A 19822-nucleotide genomic window follows, 5' to 3' on the forward strand; every position below is an offset into this window, starting at 1 on the left:
TGCGGTAGAGCTTTGGTTAGGTTTGGTTATAACTTTACACCTCGTTACGGCCGAACTAGTAAACGTAAACTTACACCGTAGGTCGTTCGTATATATTATCATTTATTCACATATAATAGTACCTAAGTAACCTACCTTCTACATATTATTGAATATATTATTTCATATTTCTAAATTTTTCTTCGTTGCATATTTTGTTACGGTGTAATTACCTCGTTGTTGTAACGCAATATGTTTGTGTTGAACAATGTAGTTAAATTCTATGTTTCGAACATTTTAAGATGAGTACTCATCTACATGTGGGTGAGTGGGTACTGAATAAAAAAGCGTATTGGCACAGATGGAGAAAACATTGTTGTATTAATACGTATTCGCTATAATAAGCAGTTCCTACGTACGATATTTTGCAGACTTGGTGGCTCGTATTCTCGAGTATTTCAGATTACGTTTAGTTGGACTTTTTTTTTTTGTACCATGATCATATTATATTATGTACTTACTTCTAGAGCCGCATAACAAATGAAATATTTTGAACGGTTCAAATATAATTGCATAAAAGCACACATACTTAACAAAATATATTGCATTTATTATGAGTTCTCGTTTGGAGCATTGTAGTAGAAAAATCTAATACTACTTTCTACTATAGTCTTATAGCTAAGACATTTTAAGGAATTGTATGTGCTTCTTTTTTGAAAATTGATGTAATATACGACCGTACATGGCATATTCATATTATTGTCTTGTTTCAACCTAACTACTACCTAATTGATACATTTTTAAAGTTAAGTCTCAATTTCTGAATGTAGTAAAATAATATTCTAAGTTTGAATAGCATTATTTTATAGTTTTGTATCGTTTTCATTGTATTCGAGGTCCTTTAAAATTATTGTTTTTAGAAATAATTCACAATAGTTAACCTGTTACACTAAATTCAAAAATATAATATATATTATATAAGTAGGTATCTTTATCGTAATTCATAGTCAACTGTTATCAACAATCGATGATACTCGTATAGTCGTGTAATGCCTATTTAGTAGGTACCTGTGTATCTATGTAATATTTTAAAATTTTTTTTTCTGTATGCCTTTGTATGTATTTTGAATTTTACATTTGAAATGCTTATATTTTGTTGAAAATGTCTTGTGCATTTTAAGCGCATTAATTAACATATTTTTTACTTTTATTTTACACTTATCGGTAAACACATGCATTTTGTTTTATGCCAAATAAACGTGTAGTACGGTCTACGATGTGGCATTACTCCAAAAATCTCCGGATTTCCAACGAAGGACGTTACGCTGTCATAAAAAATTACAAAAACGACAGATTTACTGAAAATAATGATGGCAGCGTATACAGAACGCTCTAAAAATACTGACCGATTCACAATATATGTGTTCTAAAAGTAGATCACATTTATGTGTAGTATTGTTTCATTATATTCAAACATATTATACTACGATATTAATTTTTTCCGTAATTCATATAATCTATTCAAATACATGGTTTTGAAAAATGCTCTTGTTTGGCGTTGCATAATTTCGAATTGGTCACGTTGGGCATGCTGTATATAATAATAAAAGAAACAATAATATGTATAATATACTAAACTTTTTATCAAACCATGTGGTCGAACAACGATGTAGCCATGTAGGTAGTAATCTTATTAATGTTGTTAATTGCTCTTTGATGTAGTCACTGAGATTTGTTTTTTTTTTAAATAATTTTTTTTGGCTTAATAATCACTTTTACCGAGTTGCAATCATTAAACATATTTTAATGAATTAATAGGGAACTAACCTCAAACGTTATTCGGTGGCCCACCGTTAGCTCGATAAATTGTAGTGATTCATTAAACGAATCAACGCTTTGTGCAATCCAGCATTAATGTCGTAGGTAATCAAATAAAAATTGTTTAATTGGACACTGCATTATGAAAGCTAACTTTATATTATTATGTATTGAAAAGAAAAATATTTTAATACATTTATTGGGTTAATCAGGATAAGAATAAAATAATGACATTTATTTTTCGATTGGACACCGCCCCCGCCACAGCTGGCATGACAAGCATAATAACATTACTCTCGACGATATAATTACCCTCCTCTTATAAATATACTTGAGTAAAAATAGTTTAGAGTAAACACAATTTATTACGTAGATTATACTGTAGATTTCACTCTTGGAAATTCTTACTCACGATATCAAAAATAGATTAGATATAGTATACCTATAAATATTAAATGAGAGGATTAAGTTGTCATATTATTATATTGTAACAATTCATTTTCATACAAAATGATAATATGACGTCACATAAAATTGTTTTAAGTTTATGGCTTGTAGTGTAAAAAAATACATTTTTAGGAAATTATTATATTATGTATATTATAGGTTACAACTTTATTACAATGTACCTACTTATCGATAGGCGAATGTGTTAAAATAAAATATGATAATGTATAATAACAATAATAATAATAATTTTCTGTACGGTGTCGGTCAAATCATTTAAGGGAAGGGAGACAGTTTTTAATTTTTGATTTAGTATCTATTGGCTATTGTAGAAATATTTAAGATAGGTACCTACTATATTACAGCGACTACTGATGTATATATTATTTGAATTCAAATAATAAGTATTTAGTATGTTATACAATTGAAAATTACCAAGCAGCTAACAATGGATAATAGACAGTTAACCTAAGAATTTGATAGCAGCACCAGTTTATATTTATAAATTTATTTTCTATCACTGATGTATCGTCAAATACCAATATATAGAATATGAAATAATTAAAACTAACAAAATCTGCTTTCTTGACAAAGGTCCAAACATATAAAATATGCGCCTATGCGGCGTTCAAAATTGTAATTATATCTTAAGATTTTTAAAAGCAAAATTTAATTTGGCTACCTAAAGAACAAGACATATTAAATATTTAAATTATATATATTTTATACTGTATCAGTCAAATAATTAAAATAAAATACATTAGTAATAGCTGATATGTACGCCAACTGAGCTATAAGCTCGTATCTGGTACACGGACTTCAACAATATTATATTTCGTTTAATAGTAAAAACGTATACAAATAAATATATTATTTAATCAAATAAACATAACATAATAAATAGATACTTTAGGAAAAAAATTTAACATACGAATTACAAATAGGTTAGCATCAAATTTTATATTATACTATATTATGTTTAGACATACAGACCTTTTATAATTTAATTGATACACACATTATCATCGAGATCGCTAACTATTTTATTTATTGCCTTTTTTATTTGATTTTTATTAATCATATCATTGGTATTATGGATTGACTTTCACATAAACTTTTTATCAGACCCTTAACTTCGTTATTTAAATTGTTGAAAATAGTTTTCCTCGTGCGATTGAGATAGTTTCTAGAACTAGTTAATAAAGTATATGACGGTATAATGCATTTTCCTGTTCTTCTGTCTATTATCTCTGTAGCATTGAGTGTGCGGTTTTGAATGGATTTATCTAAAATTTTCCTAATGTATAATTTATAAACAGATAATATATATTAGTATGGTTGAATAATTCCTCTGATGTGTATTTTAATGGAAGGGAGTGTCTATGCTTCTTTTACAATAATTTTTGTGTAATATGCAATGTATTAATGTATTTTCTGTTAGTGCCCCCCTCCCCCAACATGATTTGCCGTATAATAGAATACAATTACACAGCTAGTTCCATGTACATTTTTCTTATAACTGATTTATCAAGAAATCGAATTTTGTAAAATAATACAATTAAACTCCTCAATTTATTTTTAATATTCTGTATGTTTCTGACTATTTTAGGTTAAAATCTAATGTCATTCCAAAATATTTGAATGATGATACTATTTTATTTGGCTTACAGCTACAATTTGTCATACAAGTTCCACATTTATGCATTATGAAGTTATATCCATCAGGAATAATCTGGGAGCGCATTGGCAGTATAAAGTGATAAGCTGTAACGGGGACGCTGTGTACCTATAATGTTTATGCTGTTTTTCCACTAGCCCCATTACAGACCACTTCCCGTCTACCTGAAAATTCATGAGATTTGTATCGCCAATCGTTGGCATGCAAACCGATTTGTTTATGTTAAGTGATAACACATTTTTTCCATCCAGTCATATATATATATATACCGTAAATCGATTTCTACAGTGTGTTTCAATTTCACACAATTATCTACGAAATAAACTATAGTGCTATGTTATCCTCGAAAATTAATAATGATGTACCTTGAGTGATTCCATAATCGTTAACACAACAATGATCACTGTAATGAGATCCGATAGTGGTTAGTTGTTGTCTGTTACTCAGAAAACTTGTAAACAATTTTAATGTATTGTCATTAATTAATGTAACCTGATGTTTGTATAAAATAAGTACCTAGGTATTTAGAAAAAAGAAGTTTACATTTTAAACCAATATATAGATATCTACAATATATTCATATTTAAATTATTACATTTTTACTACTACAAATTATGGCTATAAGAATATAAACTATAGATGCTATTTTTAATCAATTTGATTTGAATTTAATTCTACATAATATACTATGTAATATTTTTAAAAATGTTTATATTCAATACATTTGAGCAGTATCATCGTGATATTCGTTGTGTGCGGTTTGGTTTATGCATTTTGTGCGGTATATGGTCATGTTTGTGTGGTAATGGAAAGCGCCGACTACAATATAATACAGTTATACGACTGATATTTTATTTTTCATGATAATACCACTAATACCTATGTTACCACAGTTATCTACACAGGTTGGCGTACAACTATATATATAGGTATATATCAAATAATTTATTGGTCTTGTTGAAGTGGTGCTTATAGAAATACATCCTTATTATATGAAAAAAAATGGGTTTTCATTTATTGTGCATATACGATTGCATGCCCACTAAATACTTTTAGCACTTAAATTACAGATTGAACAATATTATTGAATGTAAAATATAAATAATATTGGTATTTCTATCTTTAAAATTATGACTAGTGAATTTTTACTCATAAATTGTAAAACTATTGGTGGAAAATAAATAAATATTATTATTATTAATACATTAATACAAAAGAAAAAGAAGTTATTTTTAGTGTGAATATTATTAAATAAGTATATGAATAATATATTTCATTTTTAACTAACTTTAAACTTAACTTACACTTTTCTACACTAATTTAACTTAAGGAGTTAAAAATATTATTTAACTTGTTTAGCCTTGGATATTATATAGTTATTATAAAGTATAAATATTTAATGATATTTTCAACTATGTAATTATTAGTAAATTATTTCAGATATTACAAACATGGTTGTACCATGAAAAAACCTGAAAAAGCACAAAAATGAGTAATAATATATTGAGTCATAATGAGTAATAAAGACAGTGATCAAAGGATTATATTAATAGATTCTTCAATATTTTTAAGTATTATTTTAATAATACTAAATAACTACCTAATACAATGTTATACAGTTATAATGTTATTTATGAAAATTGTATTTTTCCAATTGGATGATTCTTCCATTAAATTAGCCGTGATTCTACATTAAAATACACGCGTATTGTTGATTTTTGTGTAGGTAAAATGTTTTATTAAAAAAAAAAAAATGTTTTTTTATTTATCCAGTCTATTCATTAGGTATAATCACATTTAAATACGTTTATTGTGTTATTAATATTGGAATTATTGTTGATTGGATTGAATCCACCGACTCTTTACTGGTATAAATTGCTAAAATAATGGTATGACCATTAAATAATTGGATCCATGCCCTAAACGGTTCGAAAGTGTATTTATATAATATTTTATTAATGCTTGTTTATTTTATTCATATACCATTTAATTTTCAGTCGTTCTATTATTATTGTTATTACTATTATTATTATTAGTTTGGTTGTAAGGTGTGTGCGTGTGCGTGGGACAAGGTTTCTAGCGTGAACGCGCCCTTCTTAAAACCCAGAAAAGCTTCATTGGCATGACAGTGTAATCGCCTATTCCGCACACAAACAGTCCAGCCATCCGACAGACACGATTCGTTTGAAGCTACTTCAAATATCATTTTTTTCTTCGTTTTCATAAAACCAAACAAATACAATGCCTAGTGGACGTCCTTTGTGGCAGGTAAAATAAAATATTTAATGATTTAACAATCGTACAAAATACATACATTTTTATAAAATTAGTGAACCTAAAGTTAGTTATCAATTTTATATGGTCAAAAGTATTTAATATTATTACACATCGAATTTAAATAGCAGAATAGTTATTTGAATGACAATATTAGTTTACTAGTAGGTAGGTAGTTGATAAGAGTTTTATAATTTATTATAATAATTTAAGAAATATTGATTTAATTCAGTTTAATTTAAATATAATATAGATATGAAAGGTAAAAAGGTATTTAACAGTTTCACCTGTTACAAGTTCGCTTTGATCTTACAATCTTAACTAAAGGCTAGATTTTCAAGATGTATGAATTCTTTTATACTTAAAAGATTTTCAAACAATTTACTATAGGGAAACATTTAAATACCGGACACTCTCGGTCGCCGTAATTTTATCCGTTATTTAGAGGTGTCCGCTATTCAGAGGGGAAAAAAAAATTTCGAAAATAATTTGGAGAAATAATAACTACATAATATAATATACAATATTTATATAATATACACGTATGTATAATAATGATATAGGTATATATTGTATTTGTGTTATTTTAATAATAAATAAATATTAGTTGTGCATATCATTATTTAAAATTATGATACTATTATGTATGTAAAAATTAATGAAAATGTAAATAAAAATAAATTTAAAATATCATATAGTATAAAAATTAACATTTATTGAACAAATCAGTTACTTTAGCTTGTTTAAGACCTCGATGCATAGTAATTTCGTGTAGTAAGAAATCTTGTAATTTAACTGCGTTGGAGAAAAATGGAGGATTCTGTGTATGGAATATGGATTGAAAAAATATATTCACGCACACCTTTCACTGTTGCCAGTGCCTCCTGTAGACTTTCTATTTGTGGAGTCAGATCCTTTTTTTGATCTTAGATCTTATATTTTTCTTTATCATTTTCTACCTCATTTAGCGTGGACATATTCGTTCTATCGTTGATATCGGTGTATAATTTTCGAAATCAAAACTTAAATTGCCATAAAAATATCCGCCATTCGGAGGTGTCCGCTATTTAGAGATATTTATTAAGGGAGGTTTCACTCTATTCATTATAACAGATTTGTTTAGAAGTCAAGGGCTCCCTCAGAAATATAAATATGAAGTCATAAATCTCGAATAACACCGTCCATACAATTTTTTTGTATTTAAAAGTGATAAAATAATTAATATTAACTAAAAAGCTGGTTGGGCAAGCCCCACAGTACCACCCAGCGGGCGCCCACGAGAAAAGCTTAGCAAACTGTAATTTACAATTATCCTATAGTTGACTATTATTTTATTTAAAAGTTCGGGCTAACTATTGGAATAGTTTTCTTTGATATTAAGGTTTTGGTAAAGTATGAATTATTGTATTCAATATATTATATCATAATAATGTTTATAATAATATATATTATATAATATGTAATATTTAACATCATCATGTTTCTGAAATATTAAGTGAAGTGTAGTAATTTATCGAAAATCTGTTATCATCACTGATAATTCATCAGATAGTAGGTAAACACCTGTGAATTAGTCTTATATTATTCTAATAAGATTATTATACAATTTGTGGAATAATGCAGATTAAAATAGTGTTATTAGAAAGTGTAGGTATTAAAATATATATTTTACTTATTTAATATATTTACTTAGGTATATTTGTATAATAAATATATATATAAATATCTTTAGGATCAGTAATAACTCAGAAGTACCTAACTCATGTCTGATGTCTTGTATACTTACCAAGGAATATATTTAAATTGCAATTAAAACAATAAAATATATCTATTTAATATGATATTACAATGACACATTCAAAGTTTAAGCTATATACGAAAACATTTCAAATTGACTAATTTTTTAGTTTTTATAAAATTAATTTAATTGTTTGAATAACCGTGATTATACAATTCCACAACAGTGCTATAGGTTATCTAAACAATGAAATTATTATGAGTATGTTAAAGCAACTCTAATTCTAATTTAAATTCTATAAAAGCTCGATCAATCATAATAATATTTAAATCATAAAAATGCAGCTAAACTTTATTGAATACTTGACTTTTATTTAGGCGGGATTAATCTTTATTCCATATCATATTTTAATTTTGACAAATGTATTTATAGTTAAAAGTTTCACTTTTTTTAAAATTCAAGGTCACGTTCACTAGACTACTTTATCATACTCATCACGTCTAATAAAATGTCTTAGGGACACCATAACATCATGAGAATATCGTTTCATAGTCATCTGTAGGGGGGGAGAGCTAGTCGGTTAGTCTGATGTAGTCGACTCGTCATTAACAATCTAAATATAAAAACCAAGTATATTCCTTATTTTAATTCAGTTCAAGGTTTTTACAAATCAACCAAAGGATAATTTTAGGGTTCTTTTTGTTGTTATCTCAAATTTTATGTTACTAACTGCAGTGGCAATAGGTGTTTACGAACAACTATACGATTTACATAACATATTATGTATAGCGTGGGATAAGTGATAAATGTATTAATGTTGGTTTCTTAATTATTTTCATTACACGTGTTGTTTATAAATAATAACGTTTTAATCCAAATACACGTATTATGTGAAGTGTAACCTGAGGTAATGCAATACAGGCCAGTCGTTGATTTATGTGAGTCCGTGTTGTATGTGAGGATACAAATGTGTGTGAGTGTGCCAATTGAGTGTGTGTATTCAATGCATTTTTTTTTCGATATTATCGGATTTTATTTATATGAAATAAATAAAACCTCGGTTGGCAAGGAATCAAATACGTAGGTATATATACGTGCCACTTCGAAGGTCCTCTACAAAGAAAAGGGGGTTCAGGTTTTATTAAACGTTTCCCTGCAAATAGAACTTGGATCTTAGTCAAACTTTTGATAACCATTAAAAATATGATTTAAAAGTTTTTGATTACGTGTGACCGTTGACTATAAAAAGAATAATAACAATAAAAAATATATTTATGAAGACACGATGCTTAATGCTCACCAATGCTCCAATGTATGTCTTCTCACACATGTAACTTAAAACGATCATTAATCCATTTTGAAACTATTTTTGTGTTGGGTACTTACCCAACCACATAGGTGAATATTATTATAAGCCACTCAATTGTGTCACTGTCATTTTTATTTAAATACAGTCGAATGTCTGCTTAATGATCTCGTATTTTTAATTAATTCAAGTGGATTACATTTTGTAAATATATTGTAATAATTATATTCACAACAAACGTGAAATTTACATCATGTAGTATGGCATAGTAATAATATAACACTGGATAATTATTATTTTATGTTTTTATATTTTGTGTTGACGTTTATTTTACGTGGCTACCAGCTATGCTATTAAGGTCCGATTGGATATTGTCACCTTGACAAGATATTTTATTTTTTCATACATACCATATGCGTTCATGAACATCAGAACCCGATATGGTAGTAAAGAGACTAACCTCTACTAAACATACTCGTTTTAAATTGAAACGGGATATTTATATTTTAATCCTTTCTAATTCGGCGTCGCGCCGATACATAATAATATATTAGACTCATCATTTGTGTTTTGTAAGTATACTTTTTGTCAATCCTGCTGATGCGATGGATCTTATAATCCTGTGATAAGACTTTTGAGTACTGATTTTAATTTGTAAATATGTCTGCTCATGAAATTTGTCAGTCCACATTTTAGGATTTTTTATTTAAATGTCGAACAATAAATATTAATTTTAATGCATTGGATTTTAAATATTAGAACCAAATTCAAAAGAGTGGGTGAACGAAATTAGATAAAGTTAACCGACCGATCTCAATTAGACTAGACATGACCGTAGAAAATTTCGATTGAAATAACTTAACGTTCGCAATCACGAATGTTTACTACGATGATTAGTTGAAATCGTATTGAATTTATTATGGTAATTTTATTTCAGGTTGCCGGTAAAAGAGACCTGGACCAAGAAGCCGAAGCTCAGCAATGGATCGAAGCCGTTACTGGTGAAAAGTTTGCACCGGGTAAATTGACTTTATCATATTGTGACAATAATTGCATTGTATATTGGACATATTATGTCCGTTAATAAAATAAAATAATAAATGTTGATACCTTGATAAATAAACGCCTAACCCGGTCGAACTTGTTTATTGGTTTAGGTTTGCCATTCGAGCTAGCACTCAGGGACGGAGTTTTGTTATGCAAGCTGATGAACAAACTGGCACCGGGTATTATACCCAAAATTAACACTTCAGGTGGCGATTATAAGATGATGGACAACATTAGCCAGTACGTATAATATTATTATTATAATATCGAATGCTAAATGATTTTCTATTCTTCAAGAAACATATAATATTTTCTAGTAAAATCTTATATATTTCATAGTATACAGGAAACCTATTCTAATTATATTGACATAACCTTTTGCAATAAGAATTCGATTGAAAATTCGTCGAACACTATTTTTGTTATTATCAAAAATATTGCAGTTCCTTTATTATGATTCCCTCCTTAGTTTATTTTATGCGTTAAACTGTTAAGTGTGGCTTAATTTTTGTTTATCTTGCTATCGAACTGGTGACATATTTTTTTTATGCTTAATATAATTACGATATTGTAGTTATTTATTAACTTGAAAGTTGATATAGGTATTTGTTTTACCTACAAAATTGTTATTATTATTATTATTATTGATTTATATAGACACCATTTTAAATATTTTAATAGTACATACCTTAGCAGAGTAAATAAAGATGCGGTGGATGGATCATTAAATAAATTGTGAAAAGTGATAAGTAGTTTGAGCATTCACATTATTTTGTAGTTAAATATTTCTGAAATGTTCAACTTTTATAGCTAAGGATCAAACATTTAAACCAAGGTCGCACACAAATAGTTAATTATGTAAATAAGTGTAAACTGTAAATGTATGTAATATGCTGACAGACCGTCTTTTCTCGGAATCGTTTTTCGTATTTGATGATTTTATATTATTGAATTCAAATTTAACCCCATCCATTACAGTGACCTACAAGTAACCTACTGTACAGCAGAGTGACATCCACTTGTCTGCTTTTTTAGTATTAAATACGAATTATTAAAAACACATAATCCTAATATTATTTGGTTATTGTACAATTTTATTGATCAATCAAGTTAATTTTAACAGCCATACATATGAGTCCATATTACTTGTATATAGTAAATGTCTGCTGTTTTCAAACAAATATAAATGCGTACTTATGTATCTCATGTACTTATGTAATGAGTACGTATTAATGAACGACGATGCTTATTGAATTTGTTGTGCCCCTTTGTAGATTTCAAAAGGCTTGCATTGAATACGGTGTCCCGGACGTCGATCTGTTCCAGTCTGTTGACTTGTTCGAACAAAAGAATGTATACAGAGTGACCATGACGATATTCGCTATCGGAAGGACGGTACGTAACTATAGATCTATATATAACTATATATATATACAGAGAGAGAGAGAGAGAGAGAGAGAGAGAGAAAGAGAGGGTGATAGGGGTCTTAGAGCCAACGTTGTTAAAAAAAGATGTCAAACACCATCTCATCTATTCATATTAACAGAGATAATTAATATATTTTAGGAGCCATCATATTATGTACAGGTCATAGGCGTACATTTATGATTAGGAGACCTACTCCTCAAATACTCCTTAAGCCCCCCAAATATTTCTCTACTTAACCTCTAAGTATCTAAGTAACTAAGTATCTACTTAACATATACTATGCAGGGGCCGCTCCTTTCCAAACCCGTATTTCTAAAAATAATGTATGTTGTTAAAAGCAAAATAATTTTTAAAAAAACTTATTGTAATATCGTAGGTTTTCTGAAAGTTATGACTCAGCTCGTCCCCCCAACCATGTCACTGGCGCCGCCCCTAATATTATGTTAATACGAAGTGTTAATTTATATTATTATAGCCCCCCCCCCAAATTGTTTTATCTAAAGTTATCATAACACCATTAAACCATTATACATATTAACCTTAAAACCGGTGTGATTGGCCAGCTGTTTCTTTCTAACAATTTTGGGAACTATGTTACGTTATGATGTAGGGAGGGTTGCGTAGTCCATTAATTGAGGTCTTTAACATGTACTTAACGAACATATTAACACAACATAACTCGGATACCAGAAGCAGAATATTTATACCCATCGATGGTTTTAGGCGCACAAACACCCAGAGTGGAGAGGCCCATCCTTGGGACCAAGGCCGTCAGAGGAGAACAAGCGCGATTTTACTGAAATGCAATTGCGGGCCGGAGAGGGCGTCATCGGACTACAAGCCGGACAGAACAAAGGCGCTACACAAGCCGGCCAGAACTTTGGAAACACCAGAAAGATATTGCTCGGAAAATGAGAGCGTAAACTCACAATCACCTATACTATACGTTTTCGTTATATTTTAAAATTGATCTAACATTATTATTTTGTATGCGTTATTGTTAATGTCGTTGATGCGCCTCGTGCACAACAACGGCAATATATAATATAATTATATCATTTGTTTCGCTATCGATGTCGTTGAAGAGAAAAGATGGAAAAATTGTGTTTATAATTATTTAATAATAAGAAAAATGAAAAAAAAATATTCTTATATGTAATAAAATATACTCAATAATGTTCTTATAGAATCTGAGCATCACTACAACTTTATTGCAACAATATAAGTACAAAAGTCGTAACAGCCAACGACAGCACACTACAAATATTCATTATGTGTTGAGGTAAAAGAATACAATTTTTAATGGAAAATAATATACATATTACATAGTTTAAATATCTAAAAACTGTTTAGATTAAAAAAATAAATATTGTAATGTTGACACGGAAAATAAAAAAAGTGTTTTCGCTGTGACAATAATTTATATAATAATGTTATTATACTATAATATAATATTATTATAATACGTTAAAAGGTTTGGTATATTTTAGTTATCCACATTTACAGTATAATTATTATTAAAACATTGTTTAAATGTATTTTACTGAAAACGAACTGATTAACTACGAACTTGAGACTACACACAACACATGCATACATTAAATATAATTTTACACTTATATTAAATTTCATAACAATAAAAGTTGTAAATAATAATACCTAAAAATAGTATTATTGTTGCGGAAACGTCATGTGTACCAGAATATACGCGTGCATTAATAAAATGTATTTAATAACGTTGTATATTATATTACATTAGAAATATAGTTGTGACGGATAGTTACCGCAGGTGCAATATTATTGAAATATGAAAAAATCTATAATTATTTTACAATATTATCATAGTAGACAATTCTTAATAGTAACGAATCATGAAATTTATAAAAGCAAAATGTTTTTACGTTACTTTCTTTCATTCGTTTATTCTACTTTAACTATTTCTTTTTTCTTTTGATATCCGTTTAGTTTTCCACAAATTCTAATAAAAAAACGGACGTATTTCGAACGGAAAAACGAATTGACTAGCCAAAAAGCACCAAAATGTGTCTCTAAAAATTGGCATGTTACATCTATCATAATAATATAATATATTATATATATATTATTTTGAGCATTTTTATGAAGTTTAATAATACTTTTGTTGTGAAAATAAAAATAGAACGGCATAAAAGTTAACAATACTAAGGTAACATCTGAAACTCGTATCTATTGATTGTCACTCAATGTCAAAAACTGTATGTCTACTTGAAGATGTATTATTATTAAGGTTTATTTTTTATTTCGATACCTTTTTATGTGTATTAGTATCATTATTTCGATAACACTCAAAAATGTTCTAAGTAAACCCATATCAATTTGGACGACGATATGGTTGGTAGTACACAAGTTGTACAATATATTATCATGTTATGTCACCATGCCCTTGTACGTCTAAATAAAAACCAACTCTGCTTGTATAACTAAGTAAATAAATATTTGATAAAATCCCATATCTAAAGCGATAATGCGCCCAAATTATGTACATCGCAGATTATTATTGCTGTACTGTTAATCTGCAGATAGTGGGTGGTAATAATAATAATAATAATAATAAAATACATTTTGGAGCAATTCATATTTTAGTTTCGAGCAGTAACCAAACATCAATTGCGATTATTATTCAGAGCCGTCCTTCTTTTGGCCATCGGCGGCTATCTTTTTGTTTCGATTTGCTTCCAGTATCAAGTCGGCGATCGGCGTCGTGGACGGGGCCAGTGGTTTGGCCGTCATGGGTGTCGTGCGATCTTTGGTTGCAGCCGTTGTGGTCGCCGCCGGAGGTGGTGCTGCCGTTGTTACAGTAGGTTTTACCGAAGTTACTGCTGCAGTGGTCAATGGCGTTTTGGTTGTCGTTGCCGGCGACACGGAAGTTGTCGGAGATTTCGACGACTTGGATGAAGTTTCTTGCACTGGTTTGATGGTTGTGGGTGTCACAACAGTGGTGGTGGTGGTTGTGGTGGTGGTTGGGGCGGTGGAGGTGGTAATGGGTGTAACCGTGGTCTTGAATGGTCGAGAAGTAACTGTTGTAGTCGGGCTGCTGGGCGTTGATGTCTTAGACGCCTGCGAAGTAGCCGAGGTCAGAGCCTTTGGGGTGATGGTTGAAGGCTTCATAGAAGTCGGAGTGGTCACCGGGGTATAAGTGGTAGTTTGTGCAGTTGTACCTTCCTTTGTTGCGTTTGAGCCTCTCGCGGTTGTGACTTTTGTGGTAGTGGTCGTCGTCGGTTTTGTTGTCGAACTGCCGATAGCTGACGGCCTGCCGTTTCTCATCATATTCATTTGGCCCATATTGGCCATCGTATTCATTTGGGCCATTTTATTCATCGCTGCAGGGTCGGTATTGACAGTATCTTTCAACGGTGTGGGATCACGATCGACTGAGTCTGGGCCATTGTCGTTCACTCTGTGTTTAGAATTGGAATCCTTGTCCTTGTCGGTTTTCTTGTTGGGTTTTTTCATGTTGCGCACTACATTTCCGGTCGACTTCACGGGCGTTCGTTTGATCTTCGTCGGGATCGTCGCGATCCTCGGTTTCGACAGCACTTCTTCCGCCTTTGTTGACCGGGTCGCTGCGGGTGTTCCGTCCGTCGTCACGTCTCCGGTAAATGTGGAAGTAGTGGCGGCAAAGGTCGACTGTCTCTGAATAGTGGTGTTCAATGTAGTAGGCACAACTGTCGTTTTCTCCGTCGTAGGCGGCTCGCAGTGATTGTTACACTTGCACGGATTGTTGTTATCGACGGGAAAGCCTGCACGAAAAATCGATTGAAAAATTAAAAATTAATACTTAATGATTAAATAATTGTAATAATATGTCATCGTTGGTCATATTCTATTGTCGTGTAGGTTTTTACCGTTGGAATCGTTGGTTATCCAGTCGGCAATTTGCATGTCGGTCAACCCTTCGGCCAATGGGTTCTGTTCTTCGTCTACGTGGAATAGTTTATACGAGCTCTGGTCAGGTCTAGACACGACGTACACTTTTGCTACGGCTGGTCGTAGACCGGTCACTTTTTGAATGCTCTTGGCCGTGTAGGATACGCAAACAATACAGCTACTTTTTACCTATGGTTAAATAATAATTTGAATTTATTGTTTCAGTCTGTACTCACACTTTTGGTCGGTAATTAGGTATGCTACAAAGTGTTGTACCTACCTTAGCGAAGACAAACCAAACATGATTTGAATGCGAGTTGTGATGGACATCCGATACGCTAGCAGAAGAAATCTTGTCAAAGTAATACCCCGAAAAGAGTTTTACTTCTAGTCTTATAGCATCTTCCGTATCGTTGTTCATCCTACATAATAGTAATACGAATAAAACAATTATAATTCATCGATTTTTTTATTACTGTATAATATACCTAAAACATGTTTTTAGTCTTAATGTTATCGCATGCCCGTATATTTCATCTGTAAAACCTTTACTCGGTTGAATAACATCCGTGACTCCTGACCATAGATCAAATGGTTTTTTATCATTTTCTGCAGTAGTATAGGTAGAATACAAAACCCTCCCCTAAAAATAAATAAATACATTTAAAAATAACACCGATTTCGGTCTTAAGCTAAAGGTCTAAATAAATATTAATCTTGTCGTTGAATGATTGAACTACGAGTATTAAATTATTATTTTCAATACTATTGTTAGCTGTACTTATCTATATCCATTAATGTAATTTTAATTTATAGGTAAAGTTTATGGTAAAATGTATCAAAAATAATATAAATAATTTATTAATATAATTTATATTCCATCTATTTTAAGTCTAGTAAATTTACCTATATAATATGTTTTTATTATACTAGAATATTTATTCATTGTAAATTAACACAAAAGATGCTATTAGAATAACTAAACATTTCAAATTAAAAAAATAATTAAAACTCAACATCAAAGTAGCATGCTATTAGATATGTTTAATCTGCAAGGAAAATTGAGGAATCCTAGGTATGTTTTGGGGTATAGTGCAGTGGGAAAATATTAAGTAGCATGGTATATTTTGTTAGAAATTTATTTAATTTATTTTTATTTCCATCGATGATCTGAGTTTCTATGGAAATAAACAAAGCGTTACGGACATCGGCCATGCAGAAATCTATTGGAAAAATAGTTGAACCCAGCCCAAAAACATATTTATGTTAAAAAGAAATGTATCTGTAAACTGTATTAAATAGACCATTGGCGTACAGCAGTTGCTTAAAAATGTTTATATTTTGTATAGAAAATTATTAAATCTTCTGAATAGATACAAGAACTATTTAATTTTGATTATATTTATTTTGAGAAAAGTGAAGATAACATTGGATTTGTAGAGTGTAATCTTAATGTCATTTATAACTTGAATTAAAATATAAATATATTTATTATATTTAAAAAACTAAAAAGTACGAACTTGTATTGTTGAGCATCCTGCTCCGGTAGCGTAGACGAATACTTTTGTCGGTAAAGAAGGTAAATGTAAGTATTGTGATTTTGTACTGGGGTCAAGTTCTAACGTATCGGTCAATTCCATACCGGAAGTAGCCAGGGAAATTGTTAATTTCCGGTGAGGATCCGATCCAATTTTATCATACATAGCAAAAGCTTTCACAGCTAGATACGCCAACTATAATGGAAAAAAAAAATAGTTAGCCACGTGATGTATTTTTAGATTTCACACTGTGATGTATACCTCTGGATATGTATCCAAGATTTTAGTCCTATAGTATAGATAACGGACTATGGGTTCAGATGATTTCAATTCTCGTTTAGCCGAGTAGATCATTAAACAATATAATGAAGCTTTGAATTCGTCAATCGAAACTATAATACGGTGTGGATTTTAATAAGGTAAGTAGTTAAAAACTCATTATTATTTAAATCACTCACTGTTTTCACCTTTTTTTTGTGGCACTACGTCGTCGTACCAGTCGGACGTAAGATGTACTTTGGGCCATCCAAATTCACTCTCCTGGTTTGTCGAAAGAGACTGTAATTTTGTTAGCGCTTTTTTAGTAAAGAAGCTATTCGAAATCATCAGCGCATAGGTTGTTATAGCAAGTGGGTATGGGTTGACAACATTATCTAAATGCTGTTCGAGATACGATTTGGTGTGATTTGCAATTTTCGAATCAATCTGTTGAAATTAATTTAAAAAAAAAATCAATACATTTTTGGCCCGTTTTATAAGCTAGGTATATATTTATATACATCGACATTAATAAATCAAAGTTAGGTCATTAGATATTAATATGTTAATAATTAGTTTTTTACAGTGCACATACTTCAGATTCTATGCCTAATTCCATTAGAGTGGCTAAAGTGTCAGCGGCGCATATTATTTGGTTTATTTCCATGTCAGATTCACCAACCACAGTTGAAAAATCTTCAAAAACTTGCTTTTGAATCCACGTTTTTAGGCCTTTGATCAGATCTGAATCCACACCAACGTGAGACTGACTTCTCCATAGTATTTCGAGTACGCGAATGTCACACCTAAAAATGTACAATAATATGATATAATATATTGCGAACTATAGGTACTTTTATAATTTACCAGTAACACGGTACGTTTGGATGATCTCCGAATGACCCGTCAGGATTCTGATATGAAAGCAGTACTGGTATGCTCTTCGATAATAAATCTACCAGCGATTTTTCCTCGGTGCCGTTATTGTTGTGTTCAGACATGAGTAGTGGGGTGAAAGTTGAAAGGAACGATACCAAACTAAACGAATAATAGGTTCAACATAAATAATTCGCAGATCAGAGACGTATAGTGTATTTATTACGTACCTCGTGGAAAATTTGGGCTCATTCTGCACGAAAAATGGGAAATTTAAACCTCCAGTTACGACCAAAGTGCCAGATTCGGATCCCGATATCATTGTATTGGGTGTTTCTAAATGCAGTACTTGCGAGAAGCCAGCTTCGTCGTTGTAATTCCACACTCTGAACTGCCCTGTAGTCCCGAGAATGGTGGCGAAACCGATATGGTTAATTTTTATTTTTTTGTCCATATTCCATTTCAGCAACGGATACTGATGGATTTCCTGACCGTAACCAAATGCCAGCACTCCTTTTTCCCAGCTGATCCAAAACGTGCGTGGTTCTTCTTCTGATAAAATCCCGGGAGTGTTGCGACTCGTTAAATGCACACCATTTCCTGAAATTAAATAAAAACCAGCCATGTGGTCAAACCGTCGTGGTTTAAGTCGTTACGGTCACCGATAGAGTAAGTTTTTTTTAGAAGAAAATGTATTCACCGTGTTTTCCCCGACCTATCCACGAAATCGTATTATCCAAGTCACCTAATACGATCTGATACATCAACGTGGTCGGTTTGCGTTCTTGACTTAGTAAAATATGAGCGCTTTTTTTCGCTTGTATTTCAAATACAATACCATCTCGGTTTTTCGGCGCGTTTATGTGTTGGTACCGGAAATCTGATGTCGTCGATACGATGAGTTGTTCTACACATCGAATGAAAAAATTTAACAAACGGCTGTTATAATAATCAATTGTTATTTAAAAAAGAAAACAGTCGTCACCATTAGCGCAAAAATATGCGTTGTCGGTGGTCTGATGTTGAATGCCTTCTGGGTGCACGTAGATGGGTACGGATTTTACGACGATACTGGCGGTGGAATTACTCAATTCAAGTTCTTCTGATTTCTTATTATCGTTAATAAGGTGACATTTTTCGCTCACGTAACCCGAGATATCCACTGTAAAAATTATGATGTTTAATATGTACATAATATACGGTGAATTTATGAAGAGTATGATATTATTATGATTGTATACAATAGAGTGAAATAAATTATTTCTTTCGACGGAAACGTTTGGTTTAATTACCGGTAAGATTTTTTAATCCTTCTTTCAGCGCTGTAATTCTAACGATTAACGACGTGGCACCGTAAGCACCTAATCTCATTTTTTCTGCGACAAAAGGCTGATTGGAACTGCTAAATACAGCGCCTTCACTCAATGACAAGAGTGCATTCACCTACATGAAACGGTTTTTTTAATTTTCATTAATATACTATTCATTATTTTCACAATTTGTAGTTAAATTTATACAGGTATATCTTA

At 30.8% G+C, this 19822-nt stretch overlaps 2 protein-coding genes across 3 annotated transcripts in view; one reads left to right on the plus strand and one right to left on the minus strand.

The window, feature by feature from the left end:
- Positions 1 to 6039: 6039 nt before the first annotated feature.
- LOC111029453 (muscle-specific protein 20-like) lies at positions 6040 to 12904 on the plus strand. Its single transcript, XM_022308457.1, has 5 exons — positions 6040 to 6190; positions 10178 to 10259; positions 10398 to 10527; positions 11562 to 11682; positions 12439 to 12904. The coding sequence occupies exons 1-5, from the start codon at positions 6164 to 6166 to the stop codon at positions 12628 to 12630; spliced, it is 552 nt and encodes a 183-aa protein (XP_022164149.1). The 5' UTR covers positions 6040 to 6163; the 3' UTR covers positions 12631 to 12904.
- A 293-nt stretch (positions 12905 to 13197) lies between these two features.
- Positions 13198 to 19822, minus strand: part of LOC111029442 (C3 and PZP-like alpha-2-macroglobulin domain-containing protein 8) — a 143239-nt gene continuing 136614 nt past the window's right edge. The window contains exons 13-25 of one of the 2 annotated variants that reach the window (XM_022308443.1): positions 19586 to 19736; positions 19279 to 19455; positions 18994 to 19200; positions 18524 to 18893; positions 18285 to 18455; positions 18013 to 18223; positions 17627 to 17864; positions 17421 to 17551; positions 17142 to 17354; positions 16110 to 16264; positions 15902 to 16043; positions 15600 to 15810; positions 13198 to 15494 (exon numbers count right to left, since the gene is read on the minus strand). In XM_022308443.1, the coding sequence (XP_022164135.1) occupies positions 14371 to 15494; positions 15600 to 15810; positions 15902 to 16043; positions 16110 to 16264; positions 17142 to 17354; positions 17421 to 17551; positions 17627 to 17864; positions 18013 to 18223; positions 18285 to 18455; positions 18524 to 18893; positions 18994 to 19200; positions 19279 to 19455; positions 19586 to 19736 (3501 nt within the window). In that variant the 3' untranslated portion in view covers positions 13198 to 14370. Of the gene's footprint in view, positions 15495 to 15599; positions 15811 to 15901; positions 16044 to 16109; positions 16265 to 17141; positions 17355 to 17420; positions 17552 to 17617; positions 17865 to 18012; positions 18224 to 18284; positions 18456 to 18523; positions 18894 to 18993; positions 19201 to 19278; positions 19456 to 19585; positions 19737 to 19822 lie in introns of both variants that reach the window. The other variant, XM_022308442.1, reaches the window with a different exon arrangement.

Source organism: Myzus persicae, unplaced genomic scaffold (assembly GCF_001856785.1).
Source record: "Myzus persicae strain clone G006 unplaced genomic scaffold, MPER_G0061.0, whole genome shotgun sequence".
In the NCBI taxonomy this organism is placed as follows: domain Eukaryota; kingdom Metazoa; phylum Arthropoda; class Insecta; order Hemiptera; family Aphididae; genus Myzus; species Myzus persicae.

What these genes read in the sequence shown, in the direction of transcription:
- LOC111029453 (XM_022308457.1), top strand. Translation starts at nt 6,164, where the DNA reads ATGCCTAGTGGACGTCCTTTGTGGCAG. An exon ending in GTGGACGTCCTTTGTGGCAG is followed by an intron (nt 6,191 to 10,177) that starts GTAAAATAAAAT and finishes ATTTTATTTCAG; the next exon opens with GTTGCCGGTAAAAGAGACCT. An exon ending in ATGATGGACAACATTAGCCA is followed by an intron (nt 10,528 to 11,561) that starts GTACGTATAATA and finishes GCCCCTTTGTAG; the next exon opens with ATTTCAAAAGGCTTGCATTG.